Source organism: Oncorhynchus mykiss, chromosome 19 (assembly GCF_013265735.2).
Source record: "Oncorhynchus mykiss isolate Arlee chromosome 19, USDA_OmykA_1.1, whole genome shotgun sequence".
Classification (NCBI taxonomy): Eukaryota; Metazoa; Chordata; class Actinopteri; order Salmoniformes; family Salmonidae; genus Oncorhynchus; species Oncorhynchus mykiss.
This window is the reverse complement of record NC_048583.1, coordinates 15157625-15178004: the sequence shown is the minus strand read 5'-3', so window position 1 is coordinate 15178004 and position 20380 is coordinate 15157625. Positions and strand designations below refer to the sequence as shown.

Here is a 20380-nt window from a genome sequence, read left to right as displayed (position 1 = left end):
ATATACCTACACATACCCACACACTAACAAACACCTACTGTACACGTCATTATAGTTTAGTCAGGTTTGTCTGACTTTTGACAATTTTTACTAACATATTTATGTCCACCATGATGCGTTTAACAGTGAAGTCATTCTATTACTACAGTATAGGACTCAAATGTAGTAGAGATGGGGAAACACATTTTAAAAGTGTGTTTATTATATGTGTGTGTGTGTACTTGAGGGAGTGTATGTCTGTGTAATCTGTATTACAACTCTCTTCCAGGAGGAGGAGGGTCCAGCGGTGCTGCTGGTGAAGGAGGGGTGTGAGGAGCGTCTGGGGAACCCTGAGGGGACCATGGTCATGGAGGACAACCAGACTAAACCTCCTCCTGAACCCACAGAGTAACCAGCTGAGCAGCACAGGACCACACACAGTCTCACTAAGGTGAGCCTACTGTGAACTACTGTCTGAATGGTATTAGGTCAGGGCCTGTATCCACAAAGCTTCTGAGTAGGAGTTCTGAAAGGAGTTCCTTTTAGATCATAATGAATAAGACTACGCAGGTGGGGACCTGATCTTAGATCAGCACTCATACTCTGAGATGCTTTGTGGATACAAGCCCAGGTCTTGATTCTTTTTGTCTTAAAGGGCCCCACTTAAAGGGCAATGCTGCCCCTATTTCGATGTAATTCCTGTCTGTCCTGGAGTGGAAATGCTTGTTTAGTTTCCACCTCTGAAGAATGACGCAGTGGTGATTTCCAGGCTGAGTGGAGAAACAACAACAAATAGGCCACTGACAGCCGTCAGTGTAGCTAGCTAGCATGCTAACCTTATCTAGCTAGCTAATGTTATCTTCCAAAAATTGTGGCCGCGAGTTCGCACTAGAAATCATTTTTAAGAATACATTTAAGCTCCGGTTATATGGATAACTGTAGAACAGTTCAAGACGCGTTTTTCTACACCGTAATGGACACGGTGCAACCTTTGTTAGGCTGCGGGCAGGCGATTCGGCTGCGGTACAGCAAAGTAAAATCCAATGATCATGGTTCTCACAGGGGAAGTGAAATTATGGGCTACAATGACTTTGCTCATGATGCACGCCCAAATGACAAGTAACAACACCCTGAGCGTATCGGACATGAAACACCAATACAAATGTAACAACAGCACAACAAAATAAATAAACAGGTTCCTTGAATTTTCGTGGGTGCCTTTTCATTATAGGATAGACACTTGTGTTTTTTAGCTGCACCAATCAAAGCATTGGAGCGTGTAGTGAAGCACAACTTTAGTGGTCAAAACCATTTATCTCGGGGGAGCGGGGTTGCAAAATGCAATCATATCACGCAATTACAACATTTCTAAAATGGTCAGATAGTTTTAAAAAAAATACAAAATAGACACATGTGATAATTTCTCAATGGATTATGATAATTTTCTGTTGAATTGTTTGGCCCAGCTCAGTCGCGAGTCGCGGATTGGTAGAATTTTGCAGGTGTTTCTAATTAATAAACAATGCCATGCTGGTCGGTGGTAACGTTCAAATAAAACCCAGGCCTGAAAAGAAACATATCCTGAAAATAATTTTCATTTCATCTCATAGGAAAGACACAGAATTGTCACGGATTTCGAGGAATGGCCCCCTTCAGAATTTCTATTTCAAGCACAAATATGTCATACTTTGACAAAAAAAATTGGACCTATTTAGGTAAATCGTTGTACAACATCATGGTAAACATGACGCTCTGGCCATCATATTTCAGCATATTAAAAGTGAACTTCTGCTTTTGTGGTTTTGTAAGTGTGGGACCATGTCTTTGAATTATCAAACCATTAGAGTTTCAAGTAATCAAGTCAACTAATATGTTTGCATAGTACTCATAGCAATCCTTCACTGCCCAATCAGAAGATGCTCCATAGCAGGGTGTTCATATCAGATTTCTGGATCCAACATCCTCTCACAGTCAGTAGACATGGAGGATGGGAAGCCTGTTCTGCTACTAGTCAAAGAGGAGACAGACCAGAGAGCATTGACTAAAGATGGGGGAAATACATATTTATCTGTTATTTCACCAGGTAAGTTGACTGAGAACACATTCTCATTTACAGCAACAACCTGGGGAATAGTTACAGGGGAGAGGAGGGGGCTGAATGAGCCAATTGTAAACTGAGGATTATTAGGTGACCGTAATGGTTTGAGGGCCAGATTTGGAATTTAGCCAGGACACCAGGGTAAACACCCCTACTTTTACGATAAGTGCCATGGGATCTTTAATGACCTCAGAGTGTCAGGACACCCATTTAACATCCCCCTACACAGGGCAGTGTCAATCACTGCCCTGGGGCATTGGGATATTGTTTTAATTTTTTTTATTTTGACCAGAGGAAAGAGTGCCTCCTACACCACTTCCAGCAGCATCTGGTCTCCCATCCAGGGACTGACCAGGACCAACCCTGCTTAGCTTCAGAAGCAAGCAAGCAGTGGTATGCAGGGTGGTATGCTGCTGGCTACATACAGTAATATCTGCATTCATAAAATGAAATCAACACAACTTATGTTTACATAAAAAAACACACATTATAATGGATGAACTTCACCAGGTACTTGACTCAAAAATCTCCACATGTAGAATGTTCTCTGCCATGTTTGTAAAGTCTATTTTCGAACCTCTTCCTGCAGGTGGTTGGCTGGAGGCTAACAGAGGAGACTGGGAGGCCATCTTGGATTCCCAGACCGGTGAAGCCAAGGGCCTGGGGGACGGCATCACTGAGCAGGCCAGTACCAGAGGCGACATAGTGGAGGTCAGTGGGTGGGGCAGCCTCCTCAACTCTGGGCTGGGGAACAACACTGTTAACCACAACCAGAAACACAGTTGATTACAAAACAACAACCAAACTTAGTGTCCATGACAACAGACTGGCTGAGACCAGAGTGAGGCGTAGGTTTGGTCGATGGAGAAGTGTCTTATTTGGTGGGAGAGAACAGTCACAGACTAGCCTAGCGATGCTCCGTCCTGCTCCTATTGTTGTGATTCAGAGAGACTGATGGCGCCTCAGGTTAACCCCCTAACAGGTGCTGCCTTCAGCCTGCCTTCTATAGGATCTATCAACTGGAACATGAACCCTGCGACAACACAGACACTCCCTGGCCTTCATCCTCCTCACACTCTCCTAATGTTAAACCAGACATCAGACAATGCCAGTGCCTCATCACTAAATAGCTACACAAGCCCATTGACAAATGACAGTAGTAGTAACGCAATCAGCAGATCCTGTGGCAAAGAGAAGTGCTTCCTGTGTTTGTTCTGTGGGAAAACCTTCCGTTTCCCCAAACAGCTGGAGAACCACCAGAGGATGCACACAGGGGAGAAAGAATTTGGCGGCCCCCTGTGTGAGAACAGGCTCTCCAACCAGTAGTACTGCGCAATTAACAGAAATGTAGATTATTTTTCCAATTTTAAACCACTAATTGACTGATGTTGGTTCAATTATTTGAATTCCATTCATTTTTTTCTGTGACCGCAATGCAGCAGTGTCTCTAGAGAAGTCAGATCAAGCCCAAATTGTGCAATGTAGTAGAGAGTTGTAGTTTCCAACAGGACAATATTCTCTGTAGTTTAGCACAGAAAACGTGGTAATTAACTACAATGACCATAATCCATTGCGTGCCTACTTGTCCGGTCTGAGACAGAGAGAGAGAGAGAGAGACCAAAGAAGGCGCGACGAGAGGGATAGAGAGTAGTTGCTTTACCTGAAAATACACGATCTAAGATTGATATTTGGTATTCAGTCATAAAAGTATGCCTTATTTACTTTGAAGAAATAAGAACACAATTAAGATTGTGATTTTTTTCACCAGCACCACCTGAAGGGGCACCACAGAGTCCACTCAGGGGGAAAACCCTACAGCTGCCAACAGTGGGAGAAGAGGATCTCTCACCAGGACCAGCTGAAGATGCACCTGAAGGTCCACATGGGAGAGGGGAGCTACCTCAGGATACACCAGCAGAAAATGCACAAGACCCATGTATAGAGTATTTGACATGTAATGTAGTACTAGCTAGTTTGTAGTTAATTCTGTTGGTTTTGGATGTATAGGGAACTGGATGAGGTGAACTGAGGAAAGAATGAGTATGATGAGACAGTCGATATGGTTGGTGTGATGGTGTCTGTAAAAAATGCTTCACTGATGAAGAGTTGACAACCTGTCATGTTTGATGCTGATGTTTTATAATGAGGAAATGATCGTGTCTTATTTCATGTTTACGTGACAGGAAGTTAAGAATAAAAAAGATTGAGATAAGAACATAAAGATGAGTGTAATGTAGAACCTTTTCCAAAGTATTCTAAATTGTATTTTATCAAAGCAAGGGTATTTTTTATAATAAACTCCAATGGCTCCATATTGTTAGGTAATTGAATCACAGTCATAGAGATAGAGAAGTCAGAATCAGGACCGAACTACGAGGGACAGAGACTCCACCTCCACACAGAACACAACCAGTGGACAGGTGGACTGAACAACCTCAGTCCTGGTGGTCATCAGAGAGACAGAGGCTCCAGTCAGGGATCCAGTCTGCAGCCCAGACTCTTCTCTTCACAGTATCAGTGCAGGGATGGAGCTGGGGCTGATAGAGATAGACCCTCCTGTTCCTATGATACAAACACCACAGTATCCATGATGAACAGAGCAGGTCACCCTGGGCTTCAGCCTTCACAGAGAGTGGTGGGAGACCCCCCTGGTGATAGTATAACAGGAAGTCTGTCTTCTCCTTCAGGGTCTCGTCTAATGCCTGGTGACTGGGTTCATAGAAAGCCTGGTTCTGGGTCTAGCCTTCCTCAGTTACCTCATGGTTACCCCACCAATACAGACAGGGTCAGGATGGGCTTTCATCACAAGTGGTACCTAGCCTATAACACAGCACACAATCCCAACAACACCCAAACAATGGCTAGAGGTCAAGGAGGGAGCTCTAGTGTCATTGGGTCACAACGTAAGACACCGAGCATTAGGACGGACGCTGACAAGCCGTAACCCTGCCACACGTGTGGGAAGCGCTGTGCTGAGGGTGAACTATGTAAAGAGGCACCAGACCGTTCACACCAAGGACTTTCAAGTGCAAACTATGTTACAAGAGCTTCTCCTTCCTGAGTAGCTTTTTCAGACACAGGAGTGTCCACAATGGGGAGAAATCATAGTAGTGTGGCTTGAGATGTACGCAGGGGATATCTGGGAACCATTTTTTAGCTGACATATTATAGTTATTATGTGAAGTGTCTTGAGGTAAGCGTTTTCTTTCTGTGTCCTTTCACATTCTCAGATGACACAGACTTGTTGTTTGGTGTGCTAGCATAACAGAAACACTGTCATTGAAGTGTAGCACTGCATTTTTTTTGTTTTTTTCCGATGTTCTATTCATAACAGATATACCCCAACATTATGTGGTACCTGTTTCTTTATGTACCAAACATTTTTAAATAGGTGATAAAACCTGTTGATACGTTGACTCTGCCTGTTTATCATTTAGAATTTAAATTGGCCTTGGTTTTATTGGCTTCCTTCAAACCTATATAGGTTTCTGTCCTTACCACTGATGGGATTTAGCCAGCCATTCTTTTCAGGTCATTTCCGGTCATTTGTCCACCTCACGTGTAGTGAAAGATCGTGGGATGGCAATCGGCAGATCTATCACAGAGACCAACTGGCTGTATACACGGGAGAGCTGTGTTAAGGGTTGCGTCAATCGAATCTAGTATCAGGATAAAATTGTGAACCAGAGTCACTGATTTAAGTATATTACTTTAAGTATTTTTATTTAACACAAGCGATAAATGGCAAATGCAATTTTCGTATATTCGTATATAACACCGCTGTAACACCACGCAGGGTAGAACAGAGAACTAGCCAACACACTAATATTATCTTCTAAAATACTCTGACAGAAGTAGTTCCTGCTTCCGAGCTGGCCTGTCAGAGTAGAGATTGGGCGTGGTTTAAACTCACTCAGCCTATCGTTGATTGTTGGCGCATGAACTGGTCCCAGCCCCTAGGCGCTTCAGCGGTCAGGCGTTGTTGCTGTGTAGAATATCTATGCGCTCATACTCTCGATACAGTTATCACACACCTGGCTCCTGTTATCTAACAAAAGACTGTTTGTTCTCGCAACACTATGTTCTGCATGTGCCCCCAACAACTCATGATAACTGCCTACACCCAAGGCCAGCCACAGCCTTCTAACATACACAAACACCCTCATGATAGGCCAAGCATATTTTCAATCCTCACAGCTGATGGCAGTACTGTTGTCCTTGCAATGGGGAGGGTTGCTGTGTGTTCGGACGCAGTATTGATAAGTGAAGTCATTCAGATCACGGAGGAGACAAGACATGATATATGAGGTACTCCAAATTCATTCCCGGTGAGGCAGATGGCCATGTGGGGGTGGAAGAGACTGAGGAAGTAGATGTGCTAGCTAGACAGGCCCTTAGGAGAGAGGCGGTGCCCATGAGCAAGGCAGAGGCTAAGGGTGGGACGCAGCCGGTTGAATAAGACATTAAGGGCGCTATTGCTCATTGGCAATTTCAACTTGTTGAAATTGGCACTCTGCTATTTTCCAACCCTTGCGCCAGGGTTGCTAATTTACCTGTTTAACATCAACTCGCTTTCGCTGAGATGGGAGGAAATATTTGAGATGTGTCCTTAAAAACGTGAACCAAACTGGAGATATGTAAGAGTGAGAAGGTTACAGAGGCATAAATATCATACCCCCACTCAAAATAAAATGGCTAACCTCCCCTGTTATTGGTAATGGTGAGAGGTTAGCATGTCGTAGGGGTATGGTTTTTGTGCCTTTGACTTTCTCACTCATCATTATTCACGATTCGTTCATGATTATCCGCAATCGTTGTAGCATCCACATTAATGTAGCAGTGTTCAGAAACAAATTATATTCTTATTTACAATAAAAGTGACACCAAAATAATACAATACATTATTTACCATTAATTTATATTGGGCACAACATTATCCCCTCATATGAAACATTTGATCTCAAATCCAAAATGCTTGAGTATAGAGTCAAATTAAAAGTTTTAGCTTCAATGTTCAAATAAATATGTAGGGGAGTGTACATCAGTGTTTTTAGTCTACAGTCCTTGACCTCAAGCTGTTTGCAGTAAACGGTCAATTACAGTGGTCACCAACCGGTCGATCACGACTGACTGGGCGATCTTTAAGGCAATCCTAGTCCATTACCAAACATTTCTGTAGAACAGCCAACTATTAAGGCTTGTGCTCCGTTTGTTTTCGTGTTGAGCTGTTGGCGCACTAGATTCAGAAGCCATGTGCGCCGGGTAGGCAAGGTGATAGGCCTACGTTTTTATTAGTAGTAGCTCGTCGTGTCTATTTTAATATCGAGGAATATTTAACTTTCTATGGTCATAGGAGTTTTGCCATCATCATCTGAGTTTTTAATCGAGTTTCGCCATCAGGTGGAAGACAGTCTCACCAGAGAAAAGGAGAGATCAGGGACCATGAGAGGCAGACACCCTCTGCTGAACTATCCTTCCCTCAGCTCAGACTAATGCTGTATTCAAAACAACTGGGAACTTGGAAATCTCAGACTTCAGTTTGTGGGAACTTAGACTGTGAAAAATAGTTTTGAACGGTAATTTCACCTGGTGAGAAGGTGGAAAGCTGAAATGGTGATCCACCCACACAGACAGTGTGGTGAAGAAGGCGCAACAGTGCCTCTTCAACCTCAGGAGGCTGAAGAAAATCGGTTTGGCCCCTGAGACCTTCACAAACTTTTACAGATGCACAATTGAGAGCATCCTGTCTGGCTGTATCACCGCCTGGCACGGCAACTGCACCGCCCGCAACCACAGTGCTCTCCCGAGGGTGGTGCGGTCTGCCCAACGTATCACCGGGACACACTGCCTGCCCTCCAGGACACCTACAGCACCCGATGTCACAGGAAGGCCAAAAAGATAATCAAGGACATCAACCACCTGAGCCATGGCCTGTTCACCACGCTATCATCCAGAAGGCAAGGTCAGTGCATGTGCATCCAAGCTGGGGCCGAGAGATTGAAAAACAGCTTCTATCTCAAGGCCATCAGACTGTTAAATAGCCATCACTAGCTAGCTATCACCCTGCTACTCAACCCTGCACCTTAGAGGCTGCTGCCCTATATACATAGACATGGAATCACTGGCCACTTTAATAATGGAACACTAGTCACTTTAATAATGTTTACATACTCATCATTTGTATATATTGTATTCTATTCTACTGTATTTTAGTCAATGCCACTCCTACATTGCTCATCCTAATATTTATATATTTCTTAACTCCGTTCTTTTACTTTAGATTTGTGTATTGTTGTCAATTGTTTGATACTACTGCACTGTTGGAGCTAGGAACACAAGCATTTCGCTACACCCGCAACAACATCAACTAAATACAGTGTGGCAAAAAAGTATTTAGTCGGCCACCAATTGTGCAAGTTCTCCGACTTAAAAAGATGAGAGAGGCCTGTAATTTTCATCATAGGTACACTTCAACTATGACAGACAAAATGAGAAAAAAAAATCCAGAAAATCACATTGTAGGATTTTTTATGAATTTATTTGCATATTATGGTGGAAATAAGTATTAATACGTATCACATATAGGTTTGCAAATTATGTAAAAACATGGTCTCTTTTTTTGCTTTCTTGAGTCATCACAAAATCGACAGGTTGAGCTTGAAAATTCAAGCCCCTTGGGTAATGCCATAGTATAGAGTTACATTAGAAGTGCCCTTCCAAGAAGGCTTTCACTCTATAGCTACTCCTTGTTGCATGCTGGGCACCTGCAGTGTTTCCTCAGACCCATTGGTGCGGCTGGTTTCCGGGTTATGCAAGTGGGTGTTCAAAAGTGCGGTTTGGCAGGTCATGTTTCAGAGGACGCATGACTTGACCTTCGCCTCTGCCAAGCCTGTTGGGGAGTTGCAGCGATGAGACAAGATCGTCATCATGAAATTGGGGAGAAAAGGTGGGTAGAAATTACCATCGGCCATTGGACATAAACATTACACAACAAGTTGGAAATCGCAAATTCAACAATGAGTGTTTTTGAAGGAATCAGTTGCCAACTGCAAGCATTGCAAAGCAATCACTAGCCTGATATTCAGTGTGCGGTCCAAGTCTGGGTTTTAGGGTGTCTTTTCCCAAGCTTAAAAGGAGAAACATTCAACACAATGGGCCAGAAAAAGTTGAATAAATTGGCCATGCTGTCAATCCAGCATGACTTCTGCCATGTTCAAAACAACTGGAAACTCAGAGAAGTGGAAATCTCAAACTTCATTGAGTTCAAGACAACTGGGAAAATGAGCTCTGACTGGAAAAATACATTTTGAACGGTCATCCAACTCGGAATTCCAAGTCGGGAACTCGGGCCTCTTTCTAGAGCTCCGACCTGAAGATCACCGACGTCATCATGATTACAACCTTATTTTTTTTCCAGAGTTCCCAGTTGTGTTAAATGTACCATAAATCCAGACAATGTCAGAATTTGATAACAAAATTGGCCCACAACGACCGCCGCGCCACCTTCCTTTTCAATGGAGCACAACAGGTGGGGCTCAAAACTGCCCTGAATGATGGGATGCCACTGAGAGGGGGCAGAGTGGTTGAAGCCAAAATGCTGTAAAGTAAGAAAGAGGGGCAGAGAAGTGAAAGCCTGTCAGTACTATTAATGTTTGAGAAGGTTTTGCCTAAGAAAGTACAGATGGTCTTCCTGACTTTCACTGTTAGAGAGTTGGTCCCACCTTCATTAAGGTGTTTTGAATGCCAAAGAATGGGACATGTAACAGCTCTGTGCAAAGTAAAGAAAAGATGTGCCAAGTGAGGACATGATTATGGTGAATGTGTGAACAACGTCAAAGTTAACTGTGGTGGTGGGGGCATGGTGCAGCATTTGGTGGATGCCAGGTGCAAAAAGAGGCTAGAGAAGCCCAAAGATATAAAATCACTCATAATGTATCTTATGCAGAGGTTGCAAGGCAGATTGGTGGAACTATTAGGCAGAATGATGTAGATAATCGGGTTACTCCTGGAATAAGTGGACCTACTGTAGGAAATATTGCTTATGTTGGTCCTGACATGGATACGAGACCTGTTCAGAAATCTTGCTCTCACAAATGTGTTGTGTCAAAGGACACTTTGATAGTTCTATCAGATTGACTTCATAGCCGTCATTGGAAAGGTGATCAACCTGGCGGCGTTTGTGGAAGGAAGAACTGCCAGGTTGAAGATCACTGTGGAAGCAGCAATGGTTTTTAGGAGTAACAGATGTTAATGTCGCCATGATTGTTGATATGTTGATTCCCAATAATACTAATGATGTAACGTCTCAGTGTGATGATAGTTATTGTCATCCTTTAGTGGAATTCCAGAAGCCTTATTGCTAACGGTCAGCATTTTAAGGAATGTGTAATTGATTTAGAGATCAAACCTGATGTGATATGTGTTCAAGAAATGTGGCTTAGACCACGTCTTGTTTTTATTATTCCTGGTTATTGATCAATCCGTTCTGATAGATCAACTGGACAGTGTGGTGGCTGTGCTACGTTCATAAGGGAAGGTCTTGTATATCGTAATACACCTGTCCCATCTGAATATGTGAAAATCTACAGTGCAGGTAGTACTATTAAATGTTTTTTTTTAAATGTACAACACTTGTCATCAAATACCTGTAGAGATGTTTGATGAAATATATGTCGAATTGGGCTCTAGAGAGATAGTGCTGTGACTTTAATGCACATAACTAGTTTATGAGGAAGAACAGATGCTGGTGGTACTATTGTGGAAGATGTGATGGAAACGAGCATCAGTATGTCTTAACGATGGATGTGGTACAAGAGTTGATGTTGTTAGAGGGGTTACATCCTGCCTGGACCTCACAATGGCTTCTAACTCTATTGCATCTAAGTGTGAATGTAATGTAATGAATGATTCTAGTGTTGGAGGTGATCATTTCCTGATTTGGTGTACCATGATTTGTTCCTGATTTGGTGTACCATGAACTGTGATGTTACTATTCCAGGTAGAGTACCATTCAGAAGATGGGGCTTTCATAAAGCAGACTGGTAAAAGTTTGGGGATCATTGCTTAAAGTCTGTTGGAGAGTTGTCTTTAGAGAGGCCGGTTGATGTATGTTCTGCCTCTGTGACCTCTCTGATTTTGAGTGCTACAAATGTATACAGTGCCCTCGGAAAGTACTCAGACCCCTTGACTTTTTCCACATTTTCTTACGTTACAGCCTTGCTCTAAAATTGATTAAATCGTCCCCCCTCATCAATCTACACACAATACCCTATAATGACAAAACAAAAACAGGTTTTTAGAAATGTTTCATTTACATAAGCATTCAGACCCTTTACTCAGTACTTTGTTGAAGCACGGTAGCGATTACAGCATTGAGTCTTCTTGGGTATGACGCTACATGCTTGGCACATCTGTATTTGGGGAGTTTCTCCCATTCCTCTCTGCAGATCCTCTCAAGATCTGTCATGTTGGATGGGGAGTGTTGCTGCACAGCTACTTTCAGGACTCTCCAGAGATGTTCGATCGGGTTCAAGTACGGGCCACTCAAGGACATTCAGAGACTTGTCCCGAAGCCACTCCTGCGTTGTCTTGGCTGTGTGCTTAGGGTCATTGTGCTGTTGGAAGGTGAACCTTCACCCCAGTCTGAGGTCCTGAGCACTCTGGAGCAGGTTTTCATCAAGGATCTCTCTGTACTTTGCTCTGTTCATCTTTGCCTCTCCCAACCCCTGCTGCTGAAAAACATCCCCACAGTATGATGCTGCCACCACCATGCTTCACCGTAGGGATGGTGCCAGGTTTCCTCCAGACGTGACACTCAGGCCAAAGAGTTCAATCTTGGTTTCATCAGACCAGAGAATCTTGTTTCTCATGGTCTGAGGTGCCTTTTGGCAAACTCCAAGCGGGCTGTCATGTGCCTTTGACTGAGGAGTGGCTTCTGTCTGGCCACTCTACCATAAAGGCCTGATCGGTGGAGTGCTGCAGAGATGGTGTCTTTCTGGAAGTTTCTCCCATCTCCACAGAGGAACTCTAGAGCTCTGAGTGACCATCTGGTTCTTGATCACCTCCCTGATCAAGGCCCTTCTCTGCCCAGCTCTAGGAAGAGCCTTGGTGGTTCCAAACTTCTTCCATTTAAGAATGATGGAGGCCACTGTGTTCTTGGGGATCTTCAATGCTGCAGTAATTTTTGGTACCCTTCCCCAGATCTGTTCCTCGACACAATCCTGTCTTGGAACTCTACGGACAATTCCTTTAACCTCATGGATTGGTTTTTGCTCTGACATGCAATTTCAATGTGGGACCTTATATAGACAGGTGTGTGCCTTTCCAAATCATGTCAAATCAATTGAATTTACCAGAGGTGGACTCCAATCAAATTGTAGAAACATCTCAAGAGTGATAAATGGAAACAGGATGCACCAGAGCTCAATTTAGAGTCTCATCGCAATACTTATGTAAATAATGTATTTCTGTTTTTTATTTGTAATACATTTGCAAAATTTCTAAAACATGTTTTCAATTTGTCCTTATGGGGTATTGTGTGTAGATTGATGAGGGTTTGTTTAATTTAATCAATTTTAGAACAAGGCTGTAATGTAACAAAATGTGGAAAAAGTCAAGGGGTCTGAATACTTTCCGAAGGCATGTGCCAGTGAGTGAAGTGGATGAGTGGACGCTTCATGTGCAGATAGTTACAGACCAATAGCACTGATCTCTAAATTGTGTGAACTGATGGAAAAGATGATTGTCAGATTTCCTGGAACATAGATTTTTATTGAGTCAATGGCAAAGTGGATTCCATAAAGGTAGATCTACTTTGGATGTTTTAGTAAAGGTGAACAATGAAGTTGAAAAACCTCTGGTCATGAAATAATGGCTACTGTCTTTTTTGACATTGAAAAGGCATACAATACAATGTGATTAAGATGGATAGACTTGGTATTGGTGGGAGAATATACAACTGAGTTTTGGTGTTCTTATTTAATCGCTCTTTTTGAGTTAAAATAGGATCCATTTTATCTGATGCCTGTGGAGTTGACAATGGTATTCCTCAAGGCAGTGTGATCAGTCCTATTTTGTTCAATATTATGATTAACAATGTGTTTTTGAATGTAGGTTGGAGTATTGGGGCTTACCTATATGCTGATGATAGAGCTATTTGAAAGGGGACAAGGAATATCTCTCATGTGACAATCTATTCAACAAGCTATAGTGGATTTTGAAAGATGGTCAATTGACTGGGGTTTTGAATTGTCAGTGGCGAAAGTCTTGCTGTATGTTCTTCTCTAAGAAGAAAGTTGCTGATAATATACAGTTGTTTCTGTAAGGTCAGCCTATGGGGAGGGTTTCTAAGTACAAATATTTGGGTCTATGGTTCAATGAGCGATATACATGGAAATATCATGTCAAATGTTGAAAAAAAGTGTTAGAAGGTGGTGAATCTTATGTGCTTGGTCTTTGGTTATGAATGGGGTGCTGATAGACAATCGTTGATGGATATTTATAGAGCTCTGATCAGAACGACAATTGATTACGGGTGTATAGTTTATGGAACAGCGGCAAAGACTTGTCTTCAGCAGCTGGACAGAATCCAGTATATAGCTTTAAGGATATGTATTGGTGCATTTAAATCAACATCTGTATGTGCCTTACTAGTGGAGATAGGTGAGATGCTTTTGGATTTTCAGTGTAAAAATGGTAATTAGCTTATTGGGTTAGGCTGAAAGGCTGTGAGGTTGACCATCCCACTGCTACTGTTCTAGATGACTGTTGGGAATATATTAGTAGACAGGGCAGTGGTTTTGGTTGGACAGTTGGAAAGCTTGCTGATGAGTGGTCTGAGGGAATTGGAGGTTGGCCCTTCTGTGGTGATAGGGGATGTTCCTCAGTGGTTACTCCAAGATCCTGTTGTTGATCTAACCTTGGTAGAGAAAAGAAAAGATAGGTCAGAAGTCAGTGATATAGGGAAACTGGTTGACAATTACATTGGTATTAGTTTTTATGCATTTTTACGGCTTTTCACAGATGGATCCAAGGACCCAGCTAGTAGGCGCACAGGAGCAGGTGATTACGTTCCTGAATTTGATGTGCAGATATGTAGAAGACTAACAGATGAACTTTCCGTATACTCAGTTGAACTGTGGAGGATGTACAACCTGTCAGAATTATAGTATACTCAGATTCCCTGTCTGTATTGAATAGTTTATCATCTGGCAAATCGAATAGGAGTGATGTACTATTGGAGGCATTAATATTATTATGGAGAATTGAGAACCTAGGTATATTAGTGAGATTCTGCTTGGTCCCAGCTCATTCGGTCATGGAAGGGAATGAAATTGTAGACCAGATAGCCAAAAGTGATTTGAAACAAGATGTAATTGATATTAATGTTCCACTGGGTAGAGGTGAGGCCAAATGTAAGATCAAAGCCATTTTGATTGATGTGTGGCAGAAGAGATGGAAAAATGAGACCAAGGGTCTGCATTGATATGCCCTCCGAAGAAAGTCAGATTAGGAAGGAAGAGGTGGTTTTTGCCCGATTGTACCTAGTACATTACATCTGGTTGCCAAGCATGTGAATGGTTTGTGTCTGAAGTCTATGGTCGATGTATAGGGTTATTGAGGCTTAATGGGGTTTGGAAGGGATTTGGAGGATGGGGGGGTAGCCGTCGGTGATGGCAGAAGTGAATACCGAGTTTGAGTTGAGTTGAAGGAGAGGAATGGACAACAGTAGTGTCGAAGAATGGAATGAAACATTTTAAAAGTGTCAATAATTACAGGGGATGATAATATATCCGACAAGGATTCGTTTCTTGTTGGGGATGAGATTTTTTGATGATGATGTTTTTCTGGCATATCCGTTCGGGGTCTCGAAGAGGGTGAATCGTATGTTGATAAAAGTTCAATCAGAGTGACCAGGAGTGGGCTAAATTCATTTTGTGTCTGAGGAACAGAGGAAGAGGGCAGTGGGTCTCACAAGAATCGAGTCACCCGAAGTATCGTGCTTTGAACTCCGGAGTAGGGTGTCTCCAGGGTGTCGATGGAAGTTAGGGAGGAAAACCTTGTGACAGGAATCCCAGGTGTGGTTCGTGCCCGTCGCTTGACCTGCATGGTGGAAAGAAGATTGGAAGAAAGTTAGTCGGTTCTATTGTTTTTTGATGATGAGCACCTCCCTACGCATGTGAAGCTAGGGTATATGAGTTACGCAGCAAGAGCTTTTATCACCAAAACAGTGTACAAATTGTATAGGATATGGCCATGTTTCAAGTGTGTGCAGACGGGTGGAGTATACAGATCGGAGTGAAGAATGGCCTTGTTGCAATTGTGGTTGGGATCATGGCCCAGAGTTCGTGGAGTGCCCTGTAAGGGTGAAGGAGGTTGAGGTGGCAAAAGTTAGGAGCTCAGATGTACCGCTCTATGCGGAGGCAATCAAAATAATTGAGTGAGCAAGTGAAGTTGAAGAAATGGTACTGTAGTTGATACATCAATGCTCATAGTCACTAGGCCCATTTGACAACCAACAGAAGCAGACTTGCTGTATGTAAAGAAAGTGGATTTTGTGGCTTTCATTGCAGCTGTGAAGCTGCACAGCTCAAGTAGAAAGGAACTAATTGTAGCTGCAGCAGGAAAAGTATCTGGGTCTTCAGTAATTCACAGCGGAAGATTTACCAGGGTTATTGCAGATGGAAGAGGTGCTATCCTCCCAGGCTCCTGAGCCGGTGTAGGGATCAGACATGGATTATTGATTTAAACAGATGAAGACAGGATCATGTTGATGGGAGATTTCGGGTAGTCAGTATTTTTATCGACATTAATTTAGTATTTTGGGATCTTTTATTTCATTCCGCACAGTTGGTGGCGACAATACATATTTTTGCTTGTAGTTCGACATAAAACCCAAAGAAGAAGTGTAACCGGAAAAGAACAGCGACCAAGAACAATTTCCACGTTAGAGTTGTTGTTATTTATACGTTTATTAACACCATGGAACTCAAAATGAACAATTTAACTGCACAACATCACATACTTACATCACTTGGTTGACAGATGTTATCGATTGTCGAGGTAACGCTAGCCAGCTAGTTAGCGGATAACGTTAGCTAACGATGGCTAACAGTATGGTTTTTCACACTCAAATAGCCTCCATCATGGAGGTGCTAGCGAATGCAGCCGTGGCAGAGATCTGTAAACTCGTAGACGACGACTATGCAGTGTTTCGTTTGGAAATAACTCAAAGCCAGAAAGAAAACAGGGCATTGCGAAGGAAACTACAGCTTTTCGAACTGAAGGTGGCACGGGAGCGCGTCCTCGCCAGTCGTCCCAGTAGTGTCAAGCTCGTCGACAGACACAGAGGAATGGCAAGAGGTACTGTACATGTTGCAGAAGGCCGAGCTTGTGCGGCCTGTCGCGGTTCATATATAGCTCAGTGCCTGTCGCACCGTCCACCTCTGCACATGTGTTCAGATGTGTTCCTCAGAATTGGGTCTTGGTCATATTTTGGATAGTATGCAATAATTCGCCTGATTACTTAGTTATCTTGAGCAAAGACACAATATGATATTTTAACCATATTCTTATCAAATTCTTGATTTACTGCATGTCCTATTATTAACTCAATGAAAACATTGTGATGCATCAAACATAATACATTTCTCAATAAATAGTTTATCAATTTATGAGAAGTGTTATCTTACATCCTTACCAATTATAGCCAGTTTCAAAACTGTCAATAGAGTACAATACAGCGTTGAGCATTAGCTAACCTAACCATCTCTTTTCCCCCAATCACTCAGGTGAAGGACATCTCACTGGAGGCCACAGGAGTTTTGCGAAACCAGTGGGACACAATACATGGAGAGATGACCAACCAATCACTGTTGATGAGGGGAGTGGAACCTCAACACAGCCCGTTATCGTGATAGAGGTTTGTGTAATAGTGTTACATTAAAAAACTACAGTTACTTTGTGAATCAAATGTGGCCGGCTATTCACTTGCTTACATGTACATCCTTATTTATCTGCCATAAGGGAGCTTGTGAAACTTTCTTCCCTACAACATTTATCCAATTTTACTAATTTAATGGTAACAACCTCTTCTTGAGTCAGTCTGCAGATGCAGAGGCTGCTGGTCCTGGGGTCAAGCAGGAGAAGACTGAAAGAGAGGAGGACCCACAGCAAAGCAGAGACATCCAGACTGGACCGACTGAAATGCCCCCTGTAGCCACGGAGGACACCGCCCCAGCGCAGTCCAGTTACCAACGCATTGTCACTGAGGTCTGTGGAACACCAAACGCTGTCCTAAAGTCAGAGACGGACACTGAAACTTTAACTGTAACACACAGGCTCTTACACACAGGACCTGACCACGAATCAGACCCAGAGAGACTTGGGCTGGGGCCATTGGGCTGTCCTCCTGTTCCTAGCTCAGAATACTTACCGATATTTCACCAGGTCCAGAGGACGGTTCATTCTCGTGGAGATGGTGAGGTGTTATACACAGGCATTGATGACCTGTCTTGTACTTACGCTACAGAGATGGACCCTGGCAACGTATCCTTGGATTTAGAGACACAGAATGATCTGTCTAGAGGGGACTGGAACCGGTACAGTAGTAGTGTATACTCTGAAGGGTGCCTAGATAAGAAAGGAGAGGTTATAGTCGTCGACGAAGTGACTGTGAAAGTGGAGGGTGACGCTCCTCCCACATGGAATGCAAATAGTCACCTAGGAGACAGACACTCACAAGGCAGAGATTTCTTAGATTACAGGGAAAGCTTAGAGACAAATCCAAATGTCGTCCACCCGTTCCGGGATCGCGACCCAGTGTCCACGTCAATGGGGCCTTCCGATTCACACGGCTGTGCCCTTTTGGATCAGGCATTGAACTCAAAAGACAGGGCTAGAGCCCAGGCTCTGGGAGGGGAAGCAACATCTGGCAAAAAACAGGGGGTGAAACCCTTTAGCTGTACCCAGTGTTCTATGCGCTTCGCCCAGGCTGGCAACCTGAAGAGGCACCAGAGGGTCCACACAGGGGAGAAACCATTCAGCTGTACCCAGTGTCACATGTGTTTCGCCCAGGCTGGTGACCTAAAGAGGCACCAGAGGGTCCACACAGGAGAGAGACCTTACAGCTGCCCCCAGTGTGAGAAGAGGTTCTCCCACCAGCACCATCTGAAGATGCACTTGAAGATCCACACTGAAGCGAGGCTGTTTGCCTGTACGCCCTGTGGGAAGAGATTTTCAGATAGGAGCTACCTCAGGATACACCAGCAGAAAAACCATTCCACTCTATAACATAGAAAGTAACCATTTGACTCGATAGCTTCTGACTTTTAGATCAAACCCTGCATTAAAAGATTAACTTTCATTGTTGTCAGCAGCACATTTGGATTAACAAGAGTCACAGATTTCAGTGTTGAATATTCCTGGGTAGAATAATGCATCCTACAATACTGTGTAGGCCAGTGGTCACCAACCTATTCAAGATCACTTTCATTGATCTATCGCTCAGAATTTTAAAAAAACATTACTTAACAGTTTTGTAGGAATGAGGTTTGGGCAGTAGGACTAATACATTATCACAGCATTATCACAGCATGCCTGGCCTGCCAATATTTTTTCTTCTCAGACCTCTCAGACATATTTCAAAACTCAAGCTTTGTTTACAAAATAGATCAGTTGGTGTAGCAACTTGCTTAGCATAAATTGAAATCATTTGCTTTTTTATTTTACTGGACTGATGGTACCTGCATCTGATTGTCATGGTGCTTTCAATACAAATGAGAGCTCGGGGAAAAAACTAGGTCAAATCATGATGTCAGTAATCTTCAGGTTGGAAAGTCTGAGATCTAGAAAGATGCCAGAATTTCTGACTTGGAATTCAAAGCAATTCTTTCCAGTTGGATCTCGATTTTTTCAGAGTTCCCAGTTGTTTCGAACACAGCATTAGTCTCAGTGGAGGGAGGGAAAGAACAGCAGAGGGTCCACTTCTCACAGTCACTGCTCTCTCCTACTTTTCCTCTGGTGAGACTGAACAGAGAGAGGGGACATCGTCTTCCACCTGATGGCGAAACTCGAGTCGGAAGTGAAATATTCCTCTTAAAGTAGACACGACGATGGACTAATAATAATAAAAACCGCAGGGCTAGCAATACACTTGGCTACTCATTCATTGCAGCTGCATCGTGAGTGGAAGTAGTATTGAAGAGCATTTTATGTATTGCAATGGTGCTGAATCATTTTTATTTTTGACATGAACTCACTCATAAAAACAGCAGCTCTTTACTGTATTCTTTGACAGTCTCTGTGGTCATGGTTTTAAAAGTTATTAAGTCTTACGTAGGCTAGTATCAAACTTTACTGTGGAAGCTCTGTAGGCACAGTGATTTGAGCTACCTGATTGGCCAGTGCAGTAGGCGCACTCACTCGGTCCGCCTGGTAGGTTTGTCTTTTCAAACAAATGGAATGGTTCAAAATGGGAAGACTTTGCTTAACCGGTGACGGCACCTACCGCCAACAGCGCAACACAAATCAAATTTAAAAAGGAGCGCAAGCCTTTATCACAACCTTTATCGTCGTTCTTTTCTACAGAAATGTTTGGTGTGGAATGTCTTGAAGATTGACTGGTTGGTGATCACTGGTGTAGGCTATATGATGTTCACAAATGCCTATTTTATACATCCATTAACCAACTACATTTTTTTTCCAAGACACTTAATGAGGAAATGAATGCAGTTTATCAAGTTAATGCAGTTTCTTAGTTGAGGTCTGTGTGTGTGTGTGTGGTTTTCACCCTGTTCTGCATTCACCCGACAGCGCTTTAACAAATCTAATCAAGTTCACTGGTCACATACACAGATTTGCAGATGATATCACAGGTGCAGCCAAGTGCTTGTGTTTCTAGCTCCAACAGTTCAGTAATTAATGCCAGGTAACATAAAACAATACACACATAATCCCGAGTGGCGCAGCGGTCTAAGGCACTGAATCTCAGTGCTAAAGGCGTCACTACAGACACCCTGGTTCAAATCCAGGCTGTATCACAACCGGACGTGATTTGGAGTCCTATAGGGCGGTGCACAATTGGCCCAGTGTTGTCTGGGTTTGGCCGGTGTAGGCCGTCATTGTAAATACGAATTTGTTCTTAACTGACTTGCCTAGTTAAATGTTAACAAATATATATTTTATATATATGTAGAAATTAAGAAATATTAGAACGAGCCTTGTCAGAGTCCGGAATATACAGTGAAAGTATTCATACCCTTTGACTTATTCCATATTGTGTTGTGTTACAGCCTGAATTCAAAA

General features: G+C 43.0%; 1 protein-coding gene and 2 long non-coding RNA genes across 4 annotated transcripts; 2 read left to right on the top strand and 1 right to left on the bottom strand.

The window, feature by feature from the left end:
- Positions 1-373: 373 nt before the first annotated feature.
- Positions 374-3952, top strand: LOC118941346. The gene is made up of 3 exons (XR_005037591.1): positions 374-430; positions 2667-2788; positions 3846-3952. It is a non-coding gene; the product is annotated as an uncharacterized LOC118941346 (long non-coding RNA).
- Positions 3953-12826: 8874 nt separating this feature from the next.
- LOC110497414 lies at positions 12827-16448 on the bottom strand. 2 transcript variants are annotated; one of them, XR_002469670.2, is made up of 3 exons: positions 16105-16236; positions 15051-15178; positions 12827-13994 (listed from the first exon to the last, which is right to left on the bottom strand). It is a non-coding gene; the product is annotated as an uncharacterized LOC110497414 (long non-coding RNA). The 2 variants fall into 2 exon arrangements; XR_005037590.1 differs by lacking the exon at positions 15051-15178 and having other exon boundaries at positions 16105-16448.
- Positions 16043-20059, top strand: LOC118941340 (zinc finger protein 311-like). The gene is made up of 3 exons (XM_036953787.1): positions 16043-16438; positions 16867-16997; positions 17180-20059. The coding sequence occupies exons 1-3, from the start codon at positions 16180-16182 to the stop codon at positions 18365-18367; spliced, it is 1578 nt and encodes a 525-aa protein (XP_036809682.1). The 5' UTR covers positions 16043-16179; the 3' UTR covers positions 18368-20059.
- The last annotated feature ends 321 nt before the right edge of the window (positions 20060-20380 follow it).